We start from the raw sequence: 26617 nt of genomic DNA, 5'->3' as shown, positions 1-26617 counted from the left end.
AATGACACCTCCCTCAGGAGTCGGTGATCCTTGTAAACTGAGTGGTGATTACTGTGGGTGAAGGCACTTTGCAAAGCCTTAATTGAAGCTCAGCCGTCGGATGCAACTGTTGTTGTTGTCACTGCTCCGTCAGAACCGGGTGGCCGGCTCGGGAAGTCCCCCTCCCTTCTTCCCGCGGTGGAAACCTCGCACCGCCCGCATCAGGGGCGCCACTCCCCGCGCCAACTCGGGAGCACTCGAGATAAGAGAGGGAGCCTCCGCCCTGGCAGGATGACTGCCCCGGCGCAGAAGGGACAGGGGCCCCTGTGAGGGTGACCATAGGACTCGCGGAGCCTCGCGCCTGGCAGACGGCGGGCCAGGTGAGCGGGAATCGCCGCCGGCTAGGGAGTGCGCGGGCCGGCTAGCGCGGGCTGCGGGGCCAGGCGGGATAAGGCCCGGGGGCGGGCCCCGGAGGCCATCTTGGCTGAGGGCGGAAGTTTCGTTCAGAGACCGGGTGAAGGGAAGTCGTTACCGCCCCGGGTCGGGCGGCATGATCTCGATTTGAGGATGGGGAAGAGAAGCATGGGAACTGCCGGCCCCCCAAAGAAGCAAGGGCAGCTGGCCCCGGGCAGTGCCCACCCGGGCACTGGCCGGACGCGGCGCAGCCCGAGCGTCACGGTCGCTCGCCGCCTCTTGTAACCCCTGACGCCCGCCGGCGGCGCAAGTCGCGCCAATTCTCGAACGGTTCCGCGCCGGGCGCGGCGCGGTTCTGCGTAGCAGGGGCCAGACTCTGAGCAATTTGCGTAGCGAACGGCGGCCGCGCAGGCGCAGGAGGGGGCGGAGCAGCGGGAGCCGGGGAGCCGGAGCCCCGCGTCCCAGCGACCGGAGCCGGCTACCCATCGGCGGCCTGAGGACCCGGCGTCGGCCTCCTCCCGCCCCCCGCGGCTGGGGAGTAGACGCAGTGGGGGGTGGGGTGGGGGCAGCGTCCGGAATCCCGAGGACGGAAGGCAGAGGCCCTCCCCATCCGGATTGTTGGAGGGGAAAGAGTCCCCCAGTTTGGGGAGGGGGAGAGCCAGGCGTTGAGCGTCCCCAGCAGCGGCCGCTACCCTGAGCAGACTGGCGTTGGCCGGCTCTCCCCCTCCTGCCAGGACGACTCCAGCGACCAAGACCAGGGACCCCTCTTCTTCAGACTCTGCACCTCCACCCCTCTCCCCACCCCCGGCTCTGAGGCTGGCCCAGAGAGCAGTGCTCCCATCCCCCTCTGCCCTGGAGAGGAAAGGCTGTCCTTCCACACCCCTGAGTGAGGGGCCCAGGTTGCCTGTGCCCCGCAAAGGCAAGGGTCCCTCTATTCAGGGGGGGAGGGCCTGGCCAGCCACAACTTCTTTTCCCCTGAGCTCCCCATCTCTGTCTCTGCACCCTACAACTCCCACCCCTCCGTATTTATTTCCCTGGCCCCCTGCCAGCCCCTCCATCTCTGTCTCCGGGATTCAGGCCTCCCTCCCTGACATGGAGAGTAACCTGTCTGGCCTGGTGCCTGCTGCTGGGCTGGTGCCTGCGCTGCCGCCCGCCGTGACCCTGGGGCTGACTGCGGCCTACACCACTCTGTACGCCCTGCTCTTCTTCTCCGTCTATGCCCAGCTCTGGCTGGTGCTCCTGTATGGGCACAAGCGTCTCAGCTATCAGACGGTGTTCCTGGCACTCTGTCTGCTCTGGGCTGCTTTGCGTACCACCCTCTTCTCCTTCTACTTTCGAGATACACCCCGAGCCAACCGTCTGGGGCCACTGCCCTTCTGGCTTCTCTACTGCTGTCCTGTCTGCCTCCAGTTCTTCACACTGACGCTTATGAACCTCTACTTTGCCCAGGTAACCATGGTGACGGGTGGGGGCGGGCAATGGGGTGGCAAGCCCCAAGGGCCCCAAAGAATGATGGGCATCTCTGCTCCCAGGTGGTGTTCAAGGCCAAGGCAAAGCGTCGGCCAGAGATGAGCCGAGGCTTGTAAGTACTCGGGACACTGGTGGGTTCAGCCTCCAGGTCAGGGGCAGGGAGAAGCCCGGTGTCCATTCCTTCCTCCCTGGTAGGTCTGAGGCGAGGACAACCCAGAATATTTGTGAAAAGCTTGGAAGAGTTAGGCATCTGGTGCAGATGGCTCAGCAGGGGCATTGCATATGTGAAGGACAACTATAATAGAAACAGTTGACATACTGTGAAGGGAGAGGGTACCAATGTCATCCATGATGGAGGAAGAGTTGGAGGCTCCAGCCCTTGGAAACTCCAAAGCCAAAGGGCACTTCTGGGTGACCTTGGGCAGTGATACTCTTGTCATTTGTATAACATCTCACAGTTTATTAAGAGCTTTCACAAACATCTTTAATTTTTACAACTTACCTGTGAAGCTGTTATTAGCCCCATTTGAGAGGCGACGACACTGAGGCCCAGCAAGGTAAAGCAACATGTTCATGATCACACACCTGGCAGGAGGCACAGCCAGGCTTAAACCCAGATTCCTGACTCCCAATCCAGTGCTCTTTCTGCTGTACCACAGCCGTCAGTCATCTTCTGACCCCTTTAGCTTCAGTTTCCTCATCTGTAAAACTAGAGGAGCAGGGTTCAGACTGGATGACCTGAGGTTCTGATGGACACCGGGGTCTCCTGGGGGAGGCTGGGTGGTTGGGGAGCGCCAAGGGTGGTCTTCTGGGGCTGACCGTGTTGTGGGCCGCAGGCTGGCTGTCCGAGGGGCCTTCGTGGGGGCCTCGCTGCTCTTTCTGCTGGTGAATGTGCTGTGTGCAGTGCTGTCCCGCCGGCGCCGGGCACAGCCCTGGGCCCTCCTGCTGGTGCGCGTCCTGGTGAGCGACTCCCTGTTTGTTATCTGCGCACTCTCTCTTGCCGCCTGCCTCTGCCTTGTCGCCCGGCGGGCTCCCTCCACCAGCATCTACCTGGAGGCCAAGGTAGGGCCACAAGGGCTGATGCCTGAGTGTCCTGTGGGGTGTTTGGGGTCTTCAGAGTAGAGAGAAAGCTGGAGCCTACCCTCCCTAAGGATCCTCTGTTGTCATCTGTGCCAGGGGACCAGCGTGTGCCAGGCAGCTGCGATGGGTGGCGCCATGGTTCTGCTCTATGCCAGCCGGGCCTGCTACAACCTGGCGGCCCTGGCCTTGGCCCCCCGGAGCCGGCTGGACGCCTTCGATTATGACTGGTACAACGTCTCTGATCAGGTGGGCATTCGGCACGTCTGCCGCCTCCTCAGTAGCTGTGGCTCTTGGCCCCAAGCTGGCCTGAGCCCTGTCTGGGTGCCCCATTGGCACGACTGCAGGTTGGCACAGCCCCTGCCTCCCCACAGGCGGACCTGGTGAACGACCTGGGGAACAAAGGCTACCTGGTGTTTGGCCTCATCCTCTTTGTGTGGGAGCTGCTGCCCACCACCCTGCTGGTGGGCTTCTTCCGGGTGCACCGGCCCCCGCAGGACCTGGTGAGGGCCAGTGGAGAGGGGCGGCACTGGGGGTACCTGGGCTGGGTTCTGGGCGTTGGGGGAGGGCAGTGGGGGGCAGGAGGAAGCATCAATGGCGGCTCCCTCCCCCAGAGCACCAGCCACATCCTCAACGGGCAGGTCTTTGGCTCCCGTTCCTACTTCTTCGACCGGGCACACTGCGAGGATGAGGGCTGCTCTTGGGAGCACAGCCGGGGTGAGAGCACCAGGTAGGAGTCCCGGTTCCACCTCAGGAGCCCTGGGCTCCCGGGTTGCCCCACTGAGCCATGGGGACCTACAGCTGGGCCTTCCCACACCCCCACCCGTGCCACGATCTGTACCAGGTGAGGTCCCCTGTGGTTTGCTATTGCTGAAGCCTCCACCTCTCCCTCCAAGATGAAGTTTGCCATAGTCAGAGAGGTCTGGGTCACTGGGCCCTTCCAGGTGTCTCTCCCTCCCCCAACTCTTGCGACTATGGTCCTAGTGACTGTCGTGGGACTGAGCCTGTTTCTCTGCCTGCAGCATGTCAGGCAGCCTAGGCTCCAGCAGCTGGTACGGTGCCATCGGGCGGGAGCCAGGCTGGTGCGGGGGCAGCCAGACGCGGACCACTCCTCTGCTCTTCTCCCAGGTTCTGGGACCAGGCAGCCACCATCACAGTCTCTACTCTACCCCACAGACGTGATCCCCCTTCATCTCCCCGCAGAACACCCAGACCCCAGTCCCTCCCACCCCAGACCCCTGTGCCAAGTTCATCTGCCGCTTCTTGCCTGGGATCCCGGGGGCTGTGACTGCCTCTTTCCCAGGCCGGCTCCTTGCTACTCCTGTTGTAGTGAGCTTGTGCTGTCCCCGAGGATGGGGGGCATGGCCCTGGCTGCCAGAGGCTCATAGCAGCCTGGCATGATCTACCACCTCTGCTTCCACACCAGAGCCAGCTACCTGTCCTGTGCCTGCCACTCAATAAACAGTGTCTGTGCCCCGAGTCTATTCACTGTCTGTCAGTTGTCTGCTTGTGTTTCTCACACCGTTGCCTGTTTGGTCTAAGGCCGATCAGACACCGGCCCTTGAGGAGGGCTGCTGGGCTGGGCAGGGGCCATTTACCTCCCCCGAGGCTGGTGGGTGAGGAGACGGAGGAGCCTGCAGTCTGAGGGGAAGAGAGACCAGAAGAGAGACCACTCCAGTCCCCTCGCCGCTTGAATAATTTCTACTCTTTCCTGAAGATCTTCAAATTTCACCTCCTTTATGAAGCCTACCATCTCCAGGTCAGGGAACTGTGTCCCCCCCTCCCGGCTCCCTTGGCACAGTGATTGCATGGCTCCTATGCCTCTTACCCTTAGTGGGTAGGGATTTCTAGAGACCCTGTTTCCCTGTCATTATGCCCAACCTGGCCTTCAGGTCCAGGAGTTAGTCCAAGGCCTGCGGAGGAGGAGCTGGCCAGTAACCAAGCAGCCCCCATCTCCCTAGCAGGTGTGGATTTGGCCAGATGGTTGGTCTGCCCCGACACAGCCTGCCTGGTGGTCCTGGGGGGCCCCTTCCCTGACTGTCCCTAATAGTGCAGCCACTGCCCTCTGTAGTCACAGCCCTTACAGATGTCATCTGTCCCTCGGCCAGGAGTCATTTATCAGAGGGTCTGTCTCCTGCCCATGTGTGTGGCCAATTGTTCCAGCTCCTGGGAGTTCCTGGGGCCTAGCACGGAGCCTGTCTTGAAACCCTTCACCTGGGGCTCTCGTAAGCAGCAGGCCGCATCTGAGACTCAGAGAGTCGGCTCAAAACTGGACGAACACTTTTTGTTGAAAGGAAAATTGCCAACATTTGTAGGGCACTTAGTTGTGAGTGCCAGGCTCTGTTTCCAGCATTTACAAATGCCAACCACTTTAATGCTCAGAACAGCAGCCTGAGGGGAGAGTCATCCCTTTTCTTTTCTGTAAGTGGGGACTGGGAGGTGGGGAGAGTTCGGTAACCTGTCTAGGTCCCCTACTGGTAGAGAATGGCCAGCCTTAGAGCCGATGCTTAAAACCACCCAAGTGAAGGCTGAGGCCCCCAGGCAAGAGGAGGGTCTTTGGCAAGATCCGAGTTGTAAAGAAATGGGTAAGAGCAGAGAGGAGATGAGTTCCAGGACCTGCCAGGGCCCTGCTGTTCAGACAGTGGGGGAGGGAGTGCTGGCACCAGCTCCTGGCTGGGGGATGGGCATGGAAGTGAGGAACAAAAGATGGGGATGCAGGAGGTGCCCCACCTTGATTTCCCAGAGCTTGGTCCCAACCCTACCTCGGCCAATTACAGGTTGCCCCAGGGGATCCCCCACCCCTTTGTCCCCTGGGGTCTCCTCCCTCATGAGTGCAGAGCCCAAGGGCCAGGCTGTCCCTCGGGGCGGGGAGCTGAGGGCCCTTCCCACCTGGTAGTGGGCCTGGAAGATGCTGGGAGATTAGAGTGGAGCCTGTCCGAAGAGGTGAGCCGGCTGATGTCCAAGTTGGGGCCGTGCCGCTGGCCACGCTGGCTGGCCAACAGGGCAGAACCAGGGCCCCGGTCTGAGACTCCAGGCCTGACCCAACGGCGACCCCTCCCGGGCTCCTCTGCCACTCATCTCCCGGGACCGGCCAGGATTGGGGGGCTGGGCAGCCGCAGGTAAGGGTCTGCGGAGAGCTGCGCCGGAGGCGAGGGCGAGGCACAGCAGAGGGAAGCGCGGCGCTGGAGGGGTTAAATGAGGGAGGAGGGGGGCTTCTGGCGGCGGGAGGGGGTCCCAGCACCGGCGGCCGCCCGCTCCGCCCCTGCCGCTGCCGCCGCCTCCGCGGCCCAGCCGGCAGGCACCGGCGAGGCCGTGCCGCAGCCCGGGCCGCAGCCGCAGCCGCAGCCGCAGCGGGGCAGACAGTGAGTGTGGGGCGGAGAGGGCGGGCGCGCTGGCGCGGAGAGGGAGTGCGGGGCGGCGAAGGGCGCCGGCCGGGCTCCGGGGCTGGGGCGCGCAGGGGGCGACCGGCCGGCAGAGGCGCCCACCTCCCCGTTCGTGGGCGCCTCTGGGAGTTCTGCGGCCGCGCATCCAGCCGCCGCCCGTCACGCTCCGAGGCGTCGGCGTGAAGACGCGGGGAGGCCGTGGGAGCGAGTGGCGGGGGTGCGGTGTCTGGGCAGTGGGCGCTGCGCGGTGGCCCCAAGGTCTGGGTATGTGTGTATGTGAGTGTGTGCACACAAGTGTGTGGGCCTCTCGGGCCTTGGCCCGGCGCGCGCGGCCCTGAGCGTCCGGTGTGCCCGAGAGGCCGGGGAGTGTGCAGGTGGAGTGTGTGTGTGCGTGCAGCCCGGGCAGAGGCGCCGCCTGGAGCCGCAGGGTGGAGCGTGGGCGCGCGGGTCTTTGTGCCCGCGTGTGTGCGCGAGGGCGCCGCCCCCCTCTGTCCCGGGGGCTGACAGCTGTCCAGGGGATGCTGCACTGGTCCGGCCCTGGTCGCCCCCACCGCGCTGCTTCCCGGAACCCAGTACCCTCCCTTCCCCTCCGCCCTGCCTCACCTCTGCGCAGCGATCCGGACCCGCCCCAGGGTTCCTCGAAAGCCCAGCGGGGCGCTGGAGGACCCTGGAGGCTCCCCGCCCGGTCCATCGCGTCTAGAAGAGGAGCGAGGAGAGTTAGGGGGGGAGGGAGAAACCGCGAAGATGCTGCCGCAGCCTCAGCGGACGAGCCGGGACCCGCCACCCCCGTCCCCGCCCTGCACAGTCCTCTGTGCCCCCTCAGCCTCCAGCTGGAAGGCGGGTTCCCCAGGCCCCCTCCACGCCCCCAGCATTTCCTCGCTCGTCCTGCCTCTCCCTCGGCAGGCTCGGTCTCTCTTTCCCCCTTCCACTCTCCTTCCCGGTGCCCTCTTATCTTCTCACACCCTGGAGTCCCTGGACAGGGGCTGAGGGCCGGGCAGTGGAGGTAAGGGGGAGGACAGAGGTGGGGGGACTGGGTGTGTCCTGGTACCAAGTGTCCGGCCAGAGGGATGTGAGGAGAAGACGTCTGTGGGTAGTAGGGCTGGGGGCTCCAAGACCATTGGGTGTGTAGGGGTTGGAGGAGGGTGTAGGGGTGTCAGGTCAGGTTATTGATCCCAGCATCCCTGGTTCTGCCCACAGTGACTGCAGCTCCCCAGGAGCCCCCTGCCCGGCCTCCCCAGACGGGCCGTGGAATTGGCCGGGTCTCTGGGCGCGCCATGCGCAGCACCACACTACTGGCACTGTTGGCTGTGGTCCTGCTCTACTTGGTGTCCGGTGCCCTGGTGTTCCAGGCCCTGGAACAGCCCCATGAGCAGCAGGCCCAAAGGGAGCTGGGGGAGGTCCGAGAGAAGTTCCTGAGGGCCCATCCATGTGTGAGCGACCAGGACCTGGGGCTCTTCATCAAGGTGCGTGGGTGGGGGAGAGCTCCTTCAGCAGTCACCCGTGACCCCCTGACACTAGCTGCATGCCACTGGGACCCTGTGCTGGAGAGCTGCTTCCAGACCCGCACCCCTGAAGGCAGGGTGCCGCTGGGGGGTGCAGGGCAGAGGCTGGGATCCAGGTCTCTGTGTTTTCAATATGGCGGCCAGGGCGGCATTTGTTTTCCTTGCTGTGCCTGGCATTGGGTTATCTTCCTAAAATGGCTCCTTCCGTGTGTGATAGTGGTTGAATGAAGGAACGCATGAAGGAAGAAATGAATACATGGCTGTAGCAGATGAGATATATTACATTTTCTCAGGTCTAACTCACTGGTTTAGGGTTGCCAGATGAAGTCTGGAACACTCAGTTAAATGTAAATTTCAGCTAAAGAATATTTTAAAATATAAATATGTCCCGTGCAGTATTTTTATTTGCTAAATCTGGCAACCCTACACTAGTTCCTATGCTTCTTTGAAGTCACAGATGCCTCAGAGAAACCCAAGAACACTGTGAACACTTCCCCACCCGCTACCTCCAGAAAAGTGCACATATAAACATGTACTGATGATTTCGGAGGATTTCAGGATCCCCCAAGCTGGTCCATGCCATCATGGATGCCAGGTTGAGCACACCTTCCCACCAGGACACCTGCTTATGATGCGGAGGCTAGAGGGAGGGCGAGTCAGGGATGGGTCAACTTTGGACCAATGACTAAAGAAAGTGTGGGTTGCAGCCTTCTGGGCTACTGTCAGGCAAGCACCTCTGCTGCACTGTCTCTGATTTCTGAGCCACTGTCATATTAAAAAAAAATAAAGTAACATTTAACTTTAATACATTCATGTTTATTATTTTATTGAAAGGCACCCCTATTTCCTGCCCCTTCTTTTGGAGGGAGGAGCCATCAACATGGAGCCTCGGTGTTCCAGCTGATTCCCAAGGTGGCAGGACCTGGAGCAGAGATGAGGATGGGGTGGGTCCAGGACACAGGCAGCTTGACATTGTCTCTGACACCTCCAGAATGCCCAGCAAAGCTCCGAGAGGCCTGGGTAGGAGAGGGCCTGGCCAGACCACAGGGCAGGAGGAGGGAGGGAATCTGACCTATTTTATCTTCACAAAGGAATTCCTTTTTTCCTGGATTAAAAAAAAAAAAAAAAAGACGACGACGAAGAAGAAGAAGAAGAAAAGGAAGGGCAGAACCAAGCAAGGAGGGCAACAGCTGCTTTATTTCTCTTCCATAAATAGTCATGCAGCAATTATGCACCTACTGTGTGCTAGGTGCTGTGCTGTACACCATAGGGTGAGCAGGGAAATTGATATTGGGGTGGAACAGATGCAGGCTCTACCCTAGAGGATGTTACATCTAGGTGAAGGGACAAATCCATGGAAAGTTCACTGTAGGATTTAGTAGAAAAGGAGCTTTCATTACTTCCTTCTTTGTTAAATGCCTGTTGTATGCTGGGCCCTGGGCTAGGTGCTGGGGGCAAGGAGGGAGATGCCAGGGGCCTTTGGGAAGAGCTGGTAATTGAAATGAAGCAGGTGAGATGGGTAGAATTTAGGGATGTGTGATTGGGTTGAAAGAGACTCCCAGGCAGAGGAACAGCATGGGCAAAGGCGTGGAGGCTGGAAAGCTCAGAGTGTTTTGCAGTTCTTGGATTTAACAGATGCCTAGTCATTTGAAGCAAAAATTAGAACACACAGAATGACAAAGGATTTTTTTCCCCTAAGTAGTGAATTTATTGGAAAAGTGTTGCAGAATAAAATTAAACCACTTTTAATCATACCTTTCACTTCTTGGCTGTATTAAACAATTATTTCAGGAAATGGAATCATCTCAGAAAATCGGGGGAAAAGGTCACTGTAACTTGAATTCCAAAATGGGGGTCCCAGGAGTGAAGACTGGGGAAAGGGAGGGTGGGACCGGACTGAGAAGGGGCTTACAGGCTGGGCTGGGGAGTTTGGACTCTACTCTGCAGATAGCAGGGAACAACGGAGATTCTGGGCCGTCACTTTAGGAAGATTAATTTGGAATGTGTCTTGCTAATGAGGTCTTGCAGTCAGAGAGAAAGAAGGTGGTTTCTGACCTCCCTCACACCACTTGTGTCTTAGCTCTGTGCTCCTTGGGGAAGGGCCCCTCTGCACCCCCTCCTCTATATGCTCTGACCTCCATCACTTAGGGCAGGCACTCTCAAAACACAGACTCCGCCTCCGAGGGAGAGGCAGACTGGTTGGCAAGAGGGGCAGACACATGGCCATTTCATTAATTTAATCATGTTTATTGATCACCTACTATGTAGCACAGGGTTTGGTTTGGACTTCAGCAGGGTGGGCAGGGGTTTGTGTATCCATGACCCTCCTAAAACTGGATGCAAAATTTATTGGTATGTGAACCTTCCTGGAGGGAGGGTCCCTAACTTTCATCAGATTTTCGAAGGCAAGGGACTCAAACTCAGCTTCCAAAGGGGCGGTGGGACTGGTGGGGTCTGTGGAAAGCTGGAACTCACTGGGCATGATCTCTACATGGGGACTAATTTCACAAACACACAGTGCTTGCTTTGATGTGAGTGCTTTAACTTTTCACAATAACTCTACGAGGTAGGTACTATTATCACCATCCCCAAATGATAGATGCAGAAATTGATGCTCAACTTCACCTAGCACCAAGATTTGAACCCAGGCAGTCTGGTCCCAGAGTCTGTGCTCCTGACCACTGTAAAACTGGAAATCTGTTATATGAAATTAAGGGGCCAATAATTCAAATGTCTCTAAAACAATGTGTTGGTCAAACAAAATTGGGCTCTCCAGTTTGCAATGTCTGCTGTAAGGGATTGCCTTCAGGGAGACCAGAGGGCAGGGGAGAGGTGGGAGGGGTAAGGAGGGAAACACCTTGGAGACTGGATGGCCAGGGGGTTGGCTAGGACGGGAGGGAAGGACTGAGGTTCCTCCTTCTGCATCTTGTCCTGCAGGAGGTGGCTGATGCCCTGGGAGGGGGTGCAAACCCTGACACCAACTCAACCAGTAACAGCAACCACTCAGCCTGGGACCTGGGCAGCGCCTTCTTTTTCTCAGGCACCATCATCACCACCATCGGTGGGGGAGGGGACTGGTCATGGGAGGGGGCACGGGGTGGCTGGGCTTTCTCACAGGCGAAGGCGCAGGGGGAGGTAGGGGGGTGCCAGGCAACCCCTAGAGCTGCTGCACGACCCCTCTGCCCAGGCTATGGCAACGCGGCCCTGCGCACAGATGCTGGCCGCCTCTTCTGCATCTTTTATGCACTGGTGGGGATCCCGCTGTTCGGGATACTGCTGGCAGGGGTCGGGGACCGGCTGGGCTCCTCCCTACGCCGCGGCATTGGTCACATCGAAGCCATCTTCCTGGTGAGCTGCTCCGCACCCTGCGCGCCCTTGCGTTGTGCTCGGGATACACTTCCCTACATACCCACCCGGCACGTGAGCGGGGGGCGCCTGAATCGCGCGAGTGCCAGGCTCTGTTTCCAGCCTGACACGGGCTCCCAGAAGAGGGTTGTGGGGTGTGAGAGTTGGAGGTTTTGGTGACTCCTCGGCCCTGCCTACTGCCCTCCCTGCAGAAGTGGCAGGTGCCACCAGAACTGGTGCGAATTCTATCGGCGGTGCTCTTTCTGCTGATCGGCTGCCTGCTCTTCGTTCTCACGCCCACGTTCGTTTTCTGCTATGTGGAGGGCTGGAGCAAGCTGGAGGCCATCTACTTCGTCGTGGTGACGCTCACCACGGTGGGCTTCGGGGACTATGTGGCCGGTGAGGCCACTTTCTTGGGTTGCACTTCCCTACCCATTTTATTCCTGCCCAGGGGCTCTGCAATCTTGCCTCTCCCTCCAGGTTCCACAGGGCGCTTGTGCGCTCACACGTGCTTGCTCCAATCCCTACATCCACTCACTGAATGCACCCTCACATTTTTCCAGGGATGCACCAACACCTCATGCCCACTTACACCCCACGCGTGCTCACACATATTAAGTGACCCCTTCACACGTGCCACATTCTTGTACACGTGCACCCCTCACACATGCTCACATTCTTGCACGTGAGCACCCCACTTACTCTTCTCTTGCACACCTTCAAGTCACTCCCACTCATCTTCTTGCATCCATTCGCGCACTCTAGCTCACACCCACTGTCCTGGGGAGGGCGGATCCTCTCAACGAGTTGGGAAGAGGGGCAGTGAACCAGAGACTCACAGGCTCAAGGCGTGTCTCACAATCAACTTCTTTCTGCCCTCCCCGTGGCGTCCCAGGAGCCAGCCCCAACCAGAACTCTGCAGCCTACCAGCCGCTGGTGTGGTTCTGGATCCTACTCGGCCTGGCCTACTTCGCTTCAGTGCTCACCACCATCGGGAACTGGCTGCGAGTAGTGTCCCGCCGCACTCGGGCAGAGGTAGGCGCCCCTGCGTCGACACCGCGCCTGCGCCCTGGCGCTGCTGCGCTGCTCACCAGCAGCAGGTTGACTAGTCTGCCTCCCTTCCAGAGTGTGGGCTCCCCAAGGCAGGGACTGAGGGAGCCCCAGTGCGCACCGGCCGGGAACAAAGCGATAAACTCTGACAGGTTTGCAGGTGACTCCATCTCTACTCTCATGGATAAGGTTACCAGATTTAGCAAATAAAGATAAAGGAAGCCCGGTTGATGTGAATTTTGGATAAGTTGCAAATAATATTTGAGTATAAATGTCCCAAATATTGCATGGGACATACTTACACTAAAATTTTATTTGTTGTTGTATTTTTATTTATTGTTCTAAATATTTTGTAGCCCCACTCCTTGCTCCCGGCCGTGGAGAGGGGGGAGGCGCAAAGGTCTCTGGGGGCACGGGAGGGAGAGCTGAAATAAAGTCCGGTCGGTCCTTTCTTCTGGAGAAAAGGGCACTTCCGCGCAGATGGAGGAGGGGAGAGCATGTGGCTGGGTGATGAGCTTTTCCCTCCTCCGGCCTTTTCCCACTCCTGAGGCAGGAAGACGAGGCGGAAAAGAGGGGCAATGCCTGACTGGTGAAGGGGCAGGCTCCCGGGGTTGCGGAGACGGTCGAGGAGCCCCGGTCGAGGACTGCCTTTCCTCCCCGCGCAGATGGGCGGCCTCACGGCGCAGGCTGCCAGCTGGACCGGCACGGTGACCGCGCGGGTGACCCAGCGAGTCGGGCCCACGGCACCACCGCCGCCGGAGAAGGAGCGGCCACCCCTGCTTCCGCCGCCGTGCCCAGCGCAGCCCGCCAGCAGACCCCTATCCCCTGCGGCCCCGGAGAAGACCGAGCCACCCTCTCCGCCCACGCCGCCCACCCCGCCCACGGCCTCCGCGCTGGACTACCCCAGCGAGAATCTGGCCTTCATCGACGAGTCCTCGGACACGCAGAGCGAGCGCGGCTGCGCACTGCCCCGCGCTGCACGGGGCAGCCGCCGCCCCCTCAACACCCCCAGGAAGCCCGCGCGGCCCCGCGGCCCGGGGCGCCCCCGGGACAAAGGCGTGCCCGCGTAGGGGCAAGACCCCTGCCCGGGCCTCTCCAAGGGCTCCGTTCTTGCTCTCTCCCCGGCATGCTCTGCTTGTTTAACCAAAGAGCCCTCTCTCGACCGACCCGGCTGAAACCTGGGGAGGAGGCTACGGCTTGCTTGTCTGCCACTCTCTGCTCCTGGCCCCCTCCTCACTTCATCCATTTCCAGAACCCCAAGGCTTTCTGTCTCGTTGTCCGTCTGGGCCTGTCCCTCACAACATCTCACGACTGTGCCTCAAAGCCTGCATCAATAAACGAAAACAGTCTGCATCGCTGCGGGCGTGGAGCTCCGGGGACGCGAGAGGGTGTGCGACTGCTTGCGTCGTCGGGCCACCTCCGGGGCAAGTCAGGCCCCCCCACCCACGACCCCCAGGCCGAACCCTCCCCCCCCCACCCGAACCATCGGTCAAGGCGTGGCACTCTTGTCTGTGCTTGGACCGGTGTCTCTGCCTGGAGGTTAAGGATAGGGTCTGGCGTGGGAATCTGCCAAGATGGGCGGTGCGTCCATCCTCGGTACAGCTATGGGGGCAGGGATGGGGAGACATAATGGCATCTAGTGTGGAGGGCTGTAGCTTGAACCTTCCCCGCGCGAGACCCCCATCGCCATTCTGGACGGGACCCTGCCCCTCCCCCTTCCTGGAGCGTGACCCCCTCCGCCTCGCCCCGAGGCCTTTGGCGACTGGGTCCGTTGGGGCAGAGCCATGGAGGAAAAGCCTTTCAAAGTAAGAACTCTTCCTGGTCCTCCTCACCCTGTCAGCCCCCAGACTCATCCTAGGTCCACCCTGGGCCCCTCCCTGGCTATCCTCTCACTCAGCCCTGGCTCAGGGCAGCTCCCAACCATCACCCCCTCCCCATCCCCACCCCGGCAACTGAGTCTCGGCCCTGGATGGGCTCAGGATCCCCTCCCCCCAGCCTGCTCTTCCTTTCCTCCCCAATTCCCCACGACCCTTGGCTTCCCTCGGTGTATGTGGCCCACAGGCGTTGGCCAAGTCTTCGGGCCACCGTGGCTCAGGCAAGTCGAGCCCGCACGACATTCGGAATCTGTGCACCACGGCCACGCAGTCGCAGCCGAAGCTGAATGTACCGCTGCCTACTGTCCGTGAGGACTCGGAACTGGAGGGCAGCAGCGTAGGCAGCAAGACTTGCTGGTCTTACAACCAGAAGGCTGGCCACGACTCGGACGGTGGCTGGGAAGAATCGGATGACGGAGAGGACAAGGACAGCTTCAAGCCAGAGGAGCTGGACGAGCACGCCTTGATGGAGCTGGAGATGCGCCGCGGCAGCTCCCTGGGAGGCCCTTTAGAGGAGGACGATTCCAAGACCGACGACGGTCAGTGTGGCTTCAATGGGCTGTGGGCGCCCACAGGGCAGGGGGATGGCCAGGGCCTCAGTTTCTATTGCTGTAAAATGGGGGAAAACTGTGGGACCCAAGTTTCTAGGATTCCCTGGAAGGGGCGCCAACGCTAATCTTCCACGCTTTAAATCAACCAGACCTTCTAGGAATGCCCCCTACCGGGCAGGCGTCGTACAAAGTCCTGGGGTCATAGAGACGAGCAGGAAAATGCACAAAGGCAGCGCGGTAGGACCTGTGTTTATAATGGAATCACCCGGATAGTTGAAAGGAGGGAGTTAATGCCTTTTCTGTGGATTTGCGCTGCTTGAGGAGGTGCCTGTCTTTCATTCATTAAGTCATTGGTTACAATTTTTAAGTATTTACTTCCTACTTTGCGCTGTGCACTGATTGGGACATGCCTCCCTTTCTCCTCACCACCTCTGCTCTCCAGCCCTTCATCAGGGAATTGGAACATATAACAATATAACAACTGCCATTTGTTGAGCACTTGCTGTTGTGCCAGGCACTGGGCTTCCCTTGCATGATCGCCTTTAAACTTCACAACCTCCATATGGCGCCATTCTTATTATCCCATTGTACAGATGAAGAACTTGAGGGTCAGAAAGTCAGTCACTGGCCTTAAGTCTCACAAAGTGGGGCAGTCATAACTGGAACCTCGGAGGGTGGGACAACAAAGCCCAGGCTTTAAACCAGTGTCCCATCCTGTTTCCCACTAAAGTGGCACCTGGAGCTGGTCTCTGAAGGCCCCCCACCCCCACCCCGGCCAACATGCCTACCCATACATCCCCTCTGCTCCGGGGAAGTCTCAGCAGTCTGCAGATGACTGATCCCTTTTTTCTCTTCTCCCAGAAAAGTCTTCTTCAGTGTCATCGCTCAATATCTCGAAGCACACACCCCATCGAGCCTACTGGGTGGAGCAGCAGAGCAGGGTTGGAGGCACCCAAGGAGACTGGGGAGTTTAGTGGGGGGTGGGGGATGGGCAAGTTGGGAGTTTCAGGGGTGAGAGGGTGGGGGGGCTTTGCAGGGTGGAGGGGCAGGCAGGTCGGTTGAGGGTCTTGGGCCTGGAGGGGGCAGGTGGGGCATTTCAGCTGTGGGCAGAGCTGGGGTCCCTTGTACATCTGAGTCTCTTGCTGCCTCTCCAGCTGCCCCTGCCCCTGACTGAACTCATGGAGAATGAAGCCCTGGAAATCCTCACCAAAGCCCTCCGGAGTGAGCCTCCCCACTCCCCATCCCCCCAGCTCCCACAAGAGACTTGGGGGATTTGGTAGGGCTTCGGCCTGTGGGAGTGGGGTTTCAGGATGTGTCTGCCCTGTCAGATTCCCTTACCACCCACAAATATTCCAGAAGCCCCATGAAAAGTAAAAAGTTAGGAGACTGGGCACAGGGAGACCCAATGGGGACAGCATGGGGTGACCGTCAAGGGCCTGGGCTCTAGCCTCAGTGCAGCCCCTCTCAACCTGATGTAGGTTTTCTAAGGCTATTTCTTCACTTGCCCATTGGGGATGACAGCCTTTCTGTGGCCTTGGCCCCTCCCTGGTTGCTGTGAGGAGCCTTTGGACAGTGGATTATTTGAGTAAACTTCCTTTGATTTGCCCTGCTTAGTTTATGAATGTGGGGGTGGGGTGGGGAGGGCTAATGGCTGAGACTGGGTGGTCGAAGCGGTGTCCCAAAAGCTGCCTGCTCCCAGTGCCCTAATTCAGGCCGGCAACATCTTCTCTAAACTTGCCTTCCTCATCCATCCTCCACTCCAACACCCCCATCCTACTCTGAATCCCCCATCTGTTTGGAGCACAGGTCTATGACTTGACCATTCGAAACAAACAAAACAGGCAGGTCCCAGTACCCTGGAGATCCAAAGTTCCCCAAAGAACAAAGACCAGCTCCTGGGGGAGGCCATGCCCCTGCTCACTGCCCTGAGTTGGGTTCTGCCCTCCAGGTTACCGATCGGAGATCGGCCGGGACCACTTCCTGACCAAGCAGCTGCAGCGATACATCGAGGGGCTCAAGAGGCGCCGGAACAAGAGGCTGCAAGTCATGGTGATCTGAGAGCACCGCCTCGGGCTCGAGTGACCGCCCGACTCCAGCCCTGGTCCCAGATCCAAGCCCGACCCTGTCCATGTGGATTTTGAGCCTTAGAGAAATAAAAGAGTCTTCTGTACATGGTCCGTGAGTCAATGCGTAGCTGCCCGCGTGAGGCGGACGCACGTGGCTCCGCCTTTCCCTGTGACCTTCACTCGGTCACCGCAGTGACCTTGAGCGTTCTCGGTTCGGGCCCTATCGGCTCCGCCTTCCCGGGACTCGAAATCCAGGACTTCTTGCATGCATTAGGTCTGCTTCTCCCACTCCGGGTTCAGCAGCTTTGTGGGGATATTGGGTGAGAGGTCCAAGTGCCCCGATTGTGTTATCCTGGGGGAAGGCGGAAAAGGGAAAGGGACAGCACCTCCTATCTAATTTGGGCGTGCTAGGCTCCGCCCCTCATGCATATGCAGACACCCCCCCCCCGCGCTGGTCCCGCCCTCTCATCTACATATGTATATCATCTCCCGGACCCTCAGAGGCGGCCGCTGAACTACCTCTCCCATTTCCCTTGCGCACAGAGCACCCCGCCTCCTTCTTTACGTAAGAACGGTCCTGGCCCCACCCCCTCCCGTAGCCTCTCCGCGTCTCCTCTGGCCACGCCCTCTCAGCGGCCGCATACGCAAGCAAGTACGCCGCTGCGGCTCGGCGGCGGCTGGGCGAGGCCTTCATGAAGGCCGGCCCGCTGGCTTCGCCGGCTCCGCCCTGACACGTCCCGGAGCGCAGGCGCTGCTCGGCCCACTTGCCTGATTAGCATAGGGCGCTGGGCCACGCCCCCTGCTTTGCATGCGCACGGCCAGCCCCGCCCCCGCTGTCAGCTGGAGGAAGCGGAGTAGGAAGCGGCCGCGATGTCCTTTTGTGTCCTACAAGCCGCCGGCGGCGCCGCCGAGTGAGGGGACGCGGCGCGGCGGGGCGGCGCGGCCCGAGGAGGCGGCGGAGGAGGGGCCGCCCGCGGCCCCAGGCTCACCCCGGCGCTCCGGGCCGCTCGGCCCCCATGCCTGCCCGCCCGCCCTGCCGGGGCCCCAGGTCCGGGGGCGGAGGGGAGCGCCGCTGGAGGGTGGGCGGGCGGTGCGCCGGGGCCATGTGCGAGCGGGGCAGGGAGGCGGGCGGGGGGCGGGCTCCAGGCGGGGTCCGGCCTGGGTCACGGTCGGGACCCGGTCGAAAGCCAGACAGGGTCAGGGTCTGGGCGGGATATGGCGTCCAGGTCTTAGGGCGCCGGCCTGAGACCAGAATCGGGCTTGGGCTTCGGATCTAGTCCCAGGGCAGGGTTCAGTCCGGCACCTGGAGCATGCCGAAGTCCCAGGGGAGGGCCGGGCTGGAAGATGGGAAGGGTTTTCTGTCGGGGAAGGGGCTTTGAAGACCACGTGGGGGCGCTCGAAGGGGCCTAGGGCCACCCTCCTCTCTGGGTCAAAGGTCATCGCACTGGCAGGGGAGAACTTCCTCCTCCTTGGCGCTCCCCCATTACTTCCTGATAACCTGACAGAGGTCCCCCGCGGGCGGAGGGGGAGGGAGGCGCAGCAACTTTAGGCAACTTCCCGTAGGTGTGCGCAGGTTGGGGGGGGCGGGGCGCCCCGTGGTGGAGGACTCTGCGGCAGCAGGAGTGTAAGAGCGAATGTGCTGGAGGGGGTGCAAGGAGGTGGAGCCACGCCCGCTGGTGTGCCTGGGGCTGGAGGTGGCGATGTGTCAGGTGTGAGAGGCTCTGAATGTGTTTCCACGAGGGACTATGCCTGTGTGTGTGTGTGTGTGTGTGTGTGTGAGAGAGTGTGGGGGCATGGTGAGAGTGTAAGAGTGTGTGAGCCAGAGTGTGATTATGAGCCTTGGGTGTGACTGTTATGGGGTGTGCACTTCAGGAGGAGTGTGCGAAGGCAAACGGGAGCATGAGTGAGTGCTGGGGTTTGGGAAAGGACATGTGTGAGCGTGAAACTGCCCAGGAGAGTGATTGTGTGTGAGCGTGTGTGTGCAGGTGAGGACACCTGAGGACCCAGGTGAGTGGGAGTGTGAGGGTGTAAACACACGCACGCGTGTGTGAGCACATCAACTACCCTTGGGTTTGTGTGCCTCAGTTTAGTTTCTCTCTTGAATGGAGGATACCCAGGTGTGGGGGAGATCACTGAGCTCTCTAACATCTGGAGAAAATCTGAGAGGTATCTCACTCCTGGCTGGGGATTCCAGACGGGGTTGAAGGTTGCTTGGGCACTTAGGTTACCCTATTCCTTGGCCTGGGTGGGAGTAGGGGGTTTCCAAGCCTTCTGCAGTTTCCCAAGTGGGAGACCGGCTGTCAGTTACTGGCTCTGGAGACTCTGTTTCCATGGCAACAGTCGCGGGCGGGGGGGGGGGGTGGCTCTTCATGGGCAGCCTTCCTTGGACTCTGTCCCCCCCACCCTCTTGCTGAGCCTGGAAGCCTGGCCCCAGGCCTGGGGTTGGGCAACCAGGGTGACAGGGTGTCTCCATCCCCCATCCCAGGGCCTCCCTGTGACCTGACGGGTCTCTTCCCGCAGGTGACCAGCGCCATGTCCAGCCAGGTGGTGGGCATTGAGCCTCTCTACATCAAGGCAGAGCCAGCCAGTCCTGACAGCCCAAAGGGTTCCTCGGAGACTGAGACTGAGCCCCCCGTGGCCCTGGCCCCTGGCCCAGCTCCCACCCGCTGCCTCCCAGGCCACAAGGAGGAGGAGGATGGGGAGGGGGCTGGGCCTGGCGAGCAGGGTGGTGGGAAGCTGGTGCTCAGCTCCCTGCCCAAACGCCTCTGCCTGGTCTGTGGGGACGTGGCCTCCGGCTACCACTATGGTGTGGCATCCTGTGAGGCCTGCAAAGCCTTCTTCAAGAGGACCATCCAGGGTGAGCCCCCACCCCGCTCCTGTGCCCTTTGCCCTCTGGGCCTGGCGCTCCCCAGTTGGTGCACTGCTGGGTGGCAGTAGGCCCCCAGGCTGCCATGGTACCACTTGGGGTTGGCAGCCTGGAGTTCCCAGGCCCTCCTACCTCCCAGGAACGTCCTTTCCCTTAAACGTTAAATAAAGCCACCAGGATGTGTTGATGGATTGGATGCGGGGTGTGAGAGTGGGACTCAAGATGCCTCCTAAGTTTCTGGGTACTCTAGGCCCAGCACCTTCCACAGCGGCTCTGACGAATTCAAAGCAGCCTCTGCTTGCTCCTAAACTTTACTCTTGCTTCCAGCAGCTGCTGGCCTCTCACCAGCAGAGAACATGCCCCCTTTTGTGCTGATTTCCCCGAAGCAGCATGAGCACAAGGCAGGTTTTTACGGGTAACTGAGAGTGGCTACGTCGTACTTCAGCACCTAACTTTAAAAAGACTATTAGGCATCCCTGCCAGTAGTACTCACTGAATTTTTCTCACTCAGGAGAGCATATCAAAATACGAGTGAGCAAGATGGTGATGTAATAAGCATTATTTGGGATGTGCCCTTTACTTATATTTTTATATAAACCATTGGTTACTTGGGGGTTATAACATGTAGCCTTTCTGAGAACATTTCTTGAGTGCCAGGCACTGTGTCCTGTTACGTTTATGCTCTCAGTTACCCACACAGCAATCTCTAAGGTGCCAGCACTATTATAACTGAAGCCCAGAGAGGTTTTCAAAACTTTGTTCAGGTCCCACAGGTAGAAAAATGGCAGAAACAAGATATGAACTTGGGTCGATTGAGGTCCAGAGCTAAGCTCGTAAAGGCCAGACTGTTGCCTCTGCTTATTACTAATTGAACTTTGGACAGATGCCTCACGACTGATTGTGACATTCTAGCAAGTTTTGACTTGGCTGAGACCCGCTGGTCTAAAAGCTCCGTGCTCCCTTCTGGCCCTGAAGACCTGAGCCAACAGGTCCAGGTCCGGGTCCAGGTGTCTCCTACCCACCCTGGAATGCTTCGTTCTCTGTTGACAAATATTTATCGAGCACTAGCCATAAATAGTGATCATTTATTGAGCATTTAGGTGCTGTGAGCCGTGTTAAATGTCTTACCTTGATTTTCCCATTTAGTTCTCACAACTAACCTTTGTAAGAAGTAGTTTTTTTATAAAGTTTTATATTTATTTATTTATTTAATTTATTTATTTTTGGCTGCATTGGGTCTTCGTTGCTGCATCCGGGCTTTCTCTAGTTGCGGCGAGCGGGGACTACTCTTCATTGCGGTGGCTTCTCTTGTTGCGAAGCACGGGCTCTAGGCGCGCAGGCTTCGGCGTTTGTGGCGTGTGAGCTCAGTAGTTGTGGCTTGTGGGCTCTAGAGCCCAGGCTCAGTATTTGTGGCGCACGGGCTTAGCTGCTCCGCTGCGTGTGGGATCTTCCTGGACCAGGGCTTGAACCCGTGTCCCCTGCATTGGCAGGCAGATTCTTAACCACTGCACCACCGGGGAAGCCCAGAAGTAGTTTTTAATCATCCCAGTTTTACAGATGGGAAAACTGAGGGTTCGAGGGCTTAGGTGTGGGACTTGCGCAAGGTCACACCATTGGTAAGTGGCAGCCTCCAGGATCCTTGCTCTTCACAAACTTGTGCTCTGCTGTCCTGGCCACTGTTCCCGGTGTGGGGGCATAGCTGGGACTAAGGCAGGATCGCTCCTGTCCTCAAGCAGTTTACATTCCAGCAGAGGGGAGAGAGAGAGAAAACAGTGAACTGCACACAGTTGTTACAGTACAGCTGCGGTGACTGCTGGAGGGCGAGGAGCAGGGTGTGTGCCAGGGAACCTGGCTGGGTCTGGGACTCTGGAGTGCCTCCCTGAAGAGGTGTCTTGAGCTGAAGAAGCCCAGGTAGGGTGTAGGAGGAAGCAGGCTGTGAGGAGAAATGCACCACTGGACCGCTTAGGGAACTCCCTGTCTTAGGTTTAATAGGATGTCTCTGTGTTGACAGTAACCTAAGGAGGCAAAGACAGAGCAGGAGGGGAGGTGACAGTGACTCTGGTCAAGGGTAGAAACAGTTGCCAGGGGCAGAAGAGGGGCGCTTCTGGACATAGTAGGAGGTGAAGCCCACCAGGATCTGTCAGTGGGTTGGGTTTGGGGTGTGAGAGAGGAATTAAAAATGTCTCCTAGATTTCTGCTTGAGCAGCTGGACAAATGGGGTTGCAGGTTTTGGAGGGGTAGGTTGGGGGCTCCATCTAGAACTGCATAAGTTTGTAGTGTCTTCCAGGCGCGCAGGAGGAGGCAGTGGGATACGTCTAGAGTTCAGGCTGGTCTAGGCCAGAGACGGAGATTTGAAAGCCCATGACTTGGCGAACTCACCATTTGAGTGAGTCAGTGGAGACAGGTCGGAGGGGTCTTCAATGGGAGGAGCGTGGGCCGATGCACAGAAACCACAAGGTGGCAATGAGGTGGGAGGAAAGCCGGGAGTGTGGTTTCCTAGAAGCAAAAGAAGAAAAGTGTTTCTAGGAGGGATCAATGGCATTAGATGCTCCATTGGGCCAAATGACATAAGGATGAGAATTGACCGCTTGATGTAGCAATGTGGAGGCCACTGTGGCCCTTGATGAGAGCAGCACAGCCCAGAAACGTGACTTGACAAGAAGCTTGGGCCAGGTGCAGCCCGACTCCTCTGGTCCCAGCCCCTCCCTTGCCCAGGCCGGGGCCCCTAGCCCAGTGGCCTGTCCCTTCAGTGCTCGGGCTTCCCTGCCCCATTCACAGCACTCCTGCTCTCCCCAGACCTGTGCTTACCTGGGGTGAGTCAGGGGACTCCTGTTCGCTGGGCCTCCTCTGGGCCCTGGGAGGCCGCCACTGGAGCCCTGCCTCTTCCTGGCAGGGAGCATCGAGTACAGCTGTCCAGCCTCCAACGAGTGCGAGATCACCAAGCGGAGACGCAAGGCCTGCCAGGCCTGTCGCTTCACCAAGTGCCTGCGGGTGGGCATGCTCAAGGAGGGTGAGCGCTGGCGGGGGCCTGGGCAAGGCGTGGGGGCTGGGCGCAGGGGGTTGGGCTGGGCAAGGCCTGGGAAGTTCCTGGCGGACTGGGCTGGGCAGGTGGGCTCTGGAGAGCAGGCCAGCCCCAGCCCCGTGGACACAGCCCTGTCCTACAATTCAAGGGGTACGTCTGGACCGTGTCCGGGGTGGGCGACAGAAGTACAAGCGGCGGCCAGAGGTGGACCCGCTGCCCTTCCCAGGCCCCTTCCCTGCTGGACCTCTGGCAGTAGGTGGAGGCCCTCGAAAGACAGGTGAGAGCACAGTGGGGTCTTTGGGGGCTCTGGGGTTGGGGTGGAGCTTGGACATGGGAGACCTGTCTGACGTCATTCACCCGGGATAGTAGTTATCTTGGGCACTGGGACCCAAATCTTCCCTTCATCTATTCGTTTACTCATTTCCCCCAAGAAGTATTTACGAAAATATCCTTTTCTATGTCAGGCCTCGAGCAGTACAGCTGGGAGCAGGGAGTTTTCTGACACTCAGAACCTGTCCACAAACAGACGCTTTCCCTGGGAGATAGTGTAGCCCTTCCCGGAGAGAGGTGTCAGCCTGGCTGGCCAGTGGCTATTGAGGAAGGCCACGGGGGGACTGACTCTGGGAAGATGCTTGACCCTGAAGTGCTGGCAAGGTGATGAATTTGAGTGCCACTTTCAACTATCGCTGCAGCCCCGGTGAATGCACTGGTGTCCCACCTCCTGGTGGTTGAGCCTGAGAAGCTGTATGCCATGCCCGACCCAGTGGGCCCTGATGGACACCTCCCAGCCGTGGCTACCCTCTGTGACCTCTTTGACCGAGAGATCGTGGTCACCATCAGCTGGGCCAAGAGCATCCCAGGTAGAGGGCCCGGGCGATGTGGGGCTTCCCGGGGTGGGCGGGGCCATGCCTGCTCTGGTGCCTTGCTCAGCCAGCTCTGCCCCCCACTGCCCTCCAGGTTTCTCGTCACTGTCGCTGTCTGACCAGATGTCAGTTCTGCAGAGCGTGTGGATGGAGGTCCTGGTGTTGGGTGTGGCCCAGCGGTCGCTTCCACTGCAGGATGAGCTGGCCTTCGCCGAGGACCTGGTCCTGGATGAAGAGGGGGCTCGAGCAGCTGGCCTGGGGGAGCTGGGGGCTGCCCTGTTGCAGCTGGTGCGGCGACTGCAGGCCCTGCGGCTGGAACGCGAGGAATACGTTCTGCTGAAGGCCCTGGCCCTCGCCAATTCAGGTGAGTCTGGGGCAAGTACTGACAGGTCTCTTTGTAAGGCCCTCTGGTTTTTAACTCTGATGGTGGCACAGTCCCATTTTGCAGACAAGGAAAACTGTAGCTTAGGTGAAGAAAGAACAGTGACTTCCTGAAAGTCACAAAGCCGGGCAAGGACAGGTCCAGGGACTGCATGCAGGATTTTGAACCCTGGTGTCCATACTTTTGTGGAAAGGTGAACCATTTAGCGAGAGAGAAGGTGATGGGGACAGGAGGTGGCCATGGCCGGGGGAGAAGGGGCGGGCCTTGGCTGATGGGCGGAGCAGTGGGTGGTGCTTCAGCAAATCCTTGTCTGGCTCCTGGTTGGGACCCATCCAGCGGTGCCCAGGCAGATGTGGTTCTGCCCTTTCTGGAGACGGCCCACGTCAACAGCTCTCTCACCTTTCCTTGCAGACTCTGTGCACATTGAAGATGCTGAGGCTGTGGAGCAGCTTCGAGAAGCTCTACACGAGGCCCTGCTGGAGTATGAAGCTGGCCGGGCAGGCCCCGGAGGGGGTGCTGAGCGGAGGCGGGCAGGCAGGCTGCTGCTTACACTACCGCTCCTTCGCCAGACGGCAGGCAAAGTGCTGGCCCATTTCTATGGGGTGAAGCTGGAGGGCAAGGTGCCCATGCACAAGCTGTTCCTGGAGATGCTTGAGGCCATGATGGACTGAGGCGAGGGCTGGGCACAGGTGGGGGTGCTGGCAGGACCCGCCCAGCACGGGGTCAGCCCCAAGGGGGCAGAGCTGGGGTCTGGGCAGTGCCACAGCCTGCTGGCAGGGCCAGGGCAACACCATCAGCCGGAGCAGGCCCTATGCCCTCCCCTCCCCCCAGGGGGTGTCAGAAGCTGGGAACGTGCATGCCCAGGCTCTGGGCACAGTGCTGCCCCTCGCAAGCCATAACGTGCCCCCAGGGTGTAGGGGGCCTTGCGGAAGCCATAGGGGGCTGTAGGGGACGTGTGTGTGTGCGCGTGTGTGTGTGCGTGTATGTGGGGTGGGGGGGGGGCAGAAGCCTGATCTCAGGGAGGGAAGGGAGTGGAGGCCACAGGCTCCCAGTGGGTGATGCTTTTGCTGCTGCTTAATCCGACTCCCTCTCCAGAACAGAGAGGGATTTGGAGAGCAAAGGCCCCTGCTCCCTTCGCTCCTTTCCTCATCATTTGCATTGGGCATTACTGCCCCCCTCCCTTGAAGCAATAACTCCAAGCAGGCTCCAGCCCCTGGGCCCCTGGGGCGGCCAGGGCGCCCACATCAGCTCCCACCCAGCCTCCTCACGGGGTAGGGAGAGCACTGTCTCTATGCCCTGCAGAGCAATAACACTATATTTATTTTTGGGTTTGGCCAGGGAGGCGCAGGGACATGGGGCAAGCCAGGGCCCAGAGCCCTTGGCTGTACAGAGACTCTATTTTAATGTATATTTGCTGCAAAGAGAAACCGCTTTTGGTTTTGAACCTTTAATGAGAAAAAAAATATAATACCGAGCTCAAGAACACCGCGTGTTTGGTGTGTCACTGGACCAAGGGTTGGGGATACACAGGATAGAAGTAGCAAACAGGATATACGTAAACAAAGATACACGCGCTCACAAAATGAAAAACGGGCCTGGCACGCTTTTAAGTCTCAGTTTCCTCATCACTCAGCAGCATGTTGGGGATCCCACGGCTGATGGGGAACAGACGTCCCGACTCTGGGCATTGCAGGGTGCCCTCCAACACATCCACCTGCAGGAAGAGGGGAAGAGAGCTGAGCACTGACAGCCTCCAGGTGTGGGTGTATGGCCAGGAAGCAAGTAATGGGCTGGTTCTCACCTCCAGCAGAACGTGGTGCATCTTTCTCAGAAATCTCTCGTCATGCTCATATCCCTGAATCGGCTCTTTGGGCACCTCGACCAGATGCAACTGTGGGCAAGAGGCCCAAATCATCTCTGGGTATCCCCGTCACTCGCCCTGAGGCCAGGCTCCCTGGCCTGGTGTAAAGGACTGCGGTGAGACCACCCCCCCCCCCCACCCAAGGTGTGCACGGGAGAAAACGAGGGTCCTCACGGTGTCCGCAGCCTCCAGAAGCGCCGCCCATTCCACTTTGGGTATCATACGAGCTACGAAGTCGGGGTTGAACTCCACAGGGCTGATGCGGACCTCGGTGGCCTGCGCGGTGGAGAGATTTAGTTAGGCAGGGACCAGATCTTGGTGCTCCTACCCCTGCCCCCAGGAGAGGGGCCCGAGATCTCCCCCGGCCGGTACCTGGAGGCGCAGGGGGAAGCCACGGGGCCCCACCCCCCGCACATGCGAACTCAGCAGGTTGTGGGTGAGCAGCTTCATCTCGACGCTACGCGCTCTCGCAAAGACGGAACCGGAAGGAGGGCGGAGTCCCCTGGCGTCATTTCCGGGGCTGCTCCGCTCTATCCTATTGGACAGCTGGCAGGAGCGGAACCGGCGAACTTGCTAGAACTTCCCGTGCTTGCCGGAACGGAGGTCGGATGGGATCAAACGCTGCTCCCGGAAGCGTTTTGGCAGGAGATTGCTACGGCGCAGGCCCAGTGGTTTTGGCTGAGACAAACCTCAAATTGCTACAAGTCGTGTACAACGCAAATATGTAAAACAGCTGCAATGCAGGGGCCTTCGTGGAATGCAAAATAAATATGCTTTACTCCTACATAGGCGCCTGACACCATCGTTCCTCGCCCCTTGCTTCGGTTAAGGAACGGAAATACTGCCCCAGTCCGTAAATTATGCCAATCAAAACAGCAGCACCCTATGCTTGCATGCAAATAAGCTGCGCGG

At 59.3% G+C, this 26617-nt stretch overlaps 5 protein-coding genes across 14 annotated transcripts; 4 read left to right on the top strand and 1 right to left on the bottom strand.

The window, feature by feature from the left end:
* Window positions 1-221: 221 nt before the first annotated feature.
* Window positions 222-4431, top strand: GPR137 (G protein-coupled receptor 137). 6 transcript variants are annotated; one of them, XM_033415462.2, is made up of 8 exons: window positions 222-359; window positions 1471-1842; window positions 1926-1975; window positions 2700-2925; window positions 3040-3189; window positions 3315-3443; window positions 3555-3670; window positions 3963-4431. In XM_033415462.2, exons 2-8 carry the CDS (start codon window positions 1486-1488, stop codon window positions 4120-4122), a joined length of 1188 nt encoding a protein of 395 aa, XP_033271353.1. In that variant the 5' UTR covers window positions 222-359; window positions 1471-1485; the 3' UTR covers window positions 4123-4431. The 6 variants fall into 6 exon arrangements, with proteins under 6 accessions (XP_033271353.1, XP_033271349.1, XP_012392768.1 ...); XM_033415458.2 differs by lacking the exon at window positions 222-359 and having other exon boundaries at window positions 627-1842; XM_012537314.3 differs by lacking the exon at window positions 222-359 and having other exon boundaries at window positions 627-1842; window positions 2700-2823; window positions 3963-4240.
* A 1092-nt stretch (window positions 4432-5523) lies between these two features.
* Window positions 5524-13573, top strand: KCNK4 (potassium two pore domain channel subfamily K member 4). Of its 2 annotated transcripts, none has more exons than XM_004264293.4 (7): window positions 5524-6059; window positions 7521-7786; window positions 10763-10886; window positions 11013-11173; window positions 11383-11569; window positions 12066-12205; window positions 12886-13573. In XM_004264293.4, the coding sequence occupies exons 2-7, from the start codon at window positions 7598-7600 to the stop codon at window positions 13288-13290; spliced, it is 1206 nt and encodes a 401-aa protein (XP_004264341.1). In that variant the 5' UTR covers window positions 5524-6059; window positions 7521-7597; the 3' UTR covers window positions 13291-13573. The 2 variants fall into 2 exon arrangements, with proteins under 2 accessions (XP_004264341.1, XP_049569485.1); XM_049713528.1 differs by lacking the exon at window positions 5524-6059 and adding an exon at window positions 6242-6302.
* A 111-nt stretch (window positions 13574-13684) lies between these two features.
* On the top strand, window positions 13685-16817 carry CATSPERZ (catsper channel auxiliary subunit zeta). Of its 2 annotated transcripts, XM_033415578.2 has the most exons (6): window positions 13716-14025; window positions 14282-14633; window positions 15507-15586; window positions 15800-15866; window positions 16124-16230; window positions 16594-16817. In XM_033415578.2, the coding sequence occupies exons 1-5, from the start codon at window positions 14005-14007 to the stop codon at window positions 16201-16203; spliced, it is 600 nt and encodes a 199-aa protein (XP_033271469.1). In that variant the 5' UTR covers window positions 13716-14004; the 3' UTR covers window positions 16204-16230; window positions 16594-16817. The 2 variants fall into 2 exon arrangements, with proteins under 2 accessions (XP_033271464.1, XP_033271469.1); XM_033415573.2 differs by lacking the exon at window positions 16124-16230 and having other exon boundaries at window positions 13685-14025.
* A 727-nt stretch (window positions 16818-17544) lies between these two features.
* On the top strand, window positions 17545-25327 carry ESRRA (estrogen related receptor alpha). 3 transcript variants are annotated; one of them, XM_004264294.4, is made up of 7 exons: window positions 17545-17759; window positions 19232-19568; window positions 22471-22587; window positions 22748-22876; window positions 23292-23459; window positions 23557-23826; window positions 24256-25327. In XM_004264294.4, the coding sequence occupies exons 2-7, from the start codon at window positions 19244-19246 to the stop codon at window positions 24513-24515; spliced, it is 1269 nt and encodes a 422-aa protein (XP_004264342.1). In that variant the 5' UTR covers window positions 17545-17759; window positions 19232-19243; the 3' UTR covers window positions 24516-25327. The 3 variants fall into 3 exon arrangements, with proteins under 3 accessions (XP_004264342.1, XP_049569481.1, XP_049569480.1); XM_049713524.1 differs by lacking the exon at window positions 19232-19568 and having other exon boundaries at window positions 17630-17759; XM_049713523.1 differs by lacking the exons at window positions 17545-17759; window positions 19232-19568 and adding an exon at window positions 19645-21946.
* Window positions 25276-26517, bottom strand: TRMT112 (tRNA methyltransferase activator subunit 11-2). The gene is made up of 4 exons (XM_004264296.3): window positions 26078-26517; window positions 25880-25981; window positions 25646-25735; window positions 25276-25558 (listed from the first exon to the last, which is right to left on the bottom strand). Exons 1-4 carry the CDS (start codon window positions 26153-26155, stop codon window positions 25451-25453), a joined length of 378 nt encoding a protein of 125 aa, XP_004264344.1. The 5' UTR covers window positions 26156-26517; the 3' UTR covers window positions 25276-25450.
* Between the last annotated feature and the right edge of the window lie 100 nt (window positions 26518-26617).

Source organism: Orcinus orca, chromosome 8, assembly GCF_937001465.1.
Source record: "Orcinus orca chromosome 8, mOrcOrc1.1, whole genome shotgun sequence".
NCBI lineage: Eukaryota > Metazoa > Chordata > Mammalia > Artiodactyla > Delphinidae > Orcinus > Orcinus orca.
The sequence above is the reverse complement of the archived record's forward strand: the minus strand, read 5'-3'. Positions and strand labels throughout refer to the sequence as shown.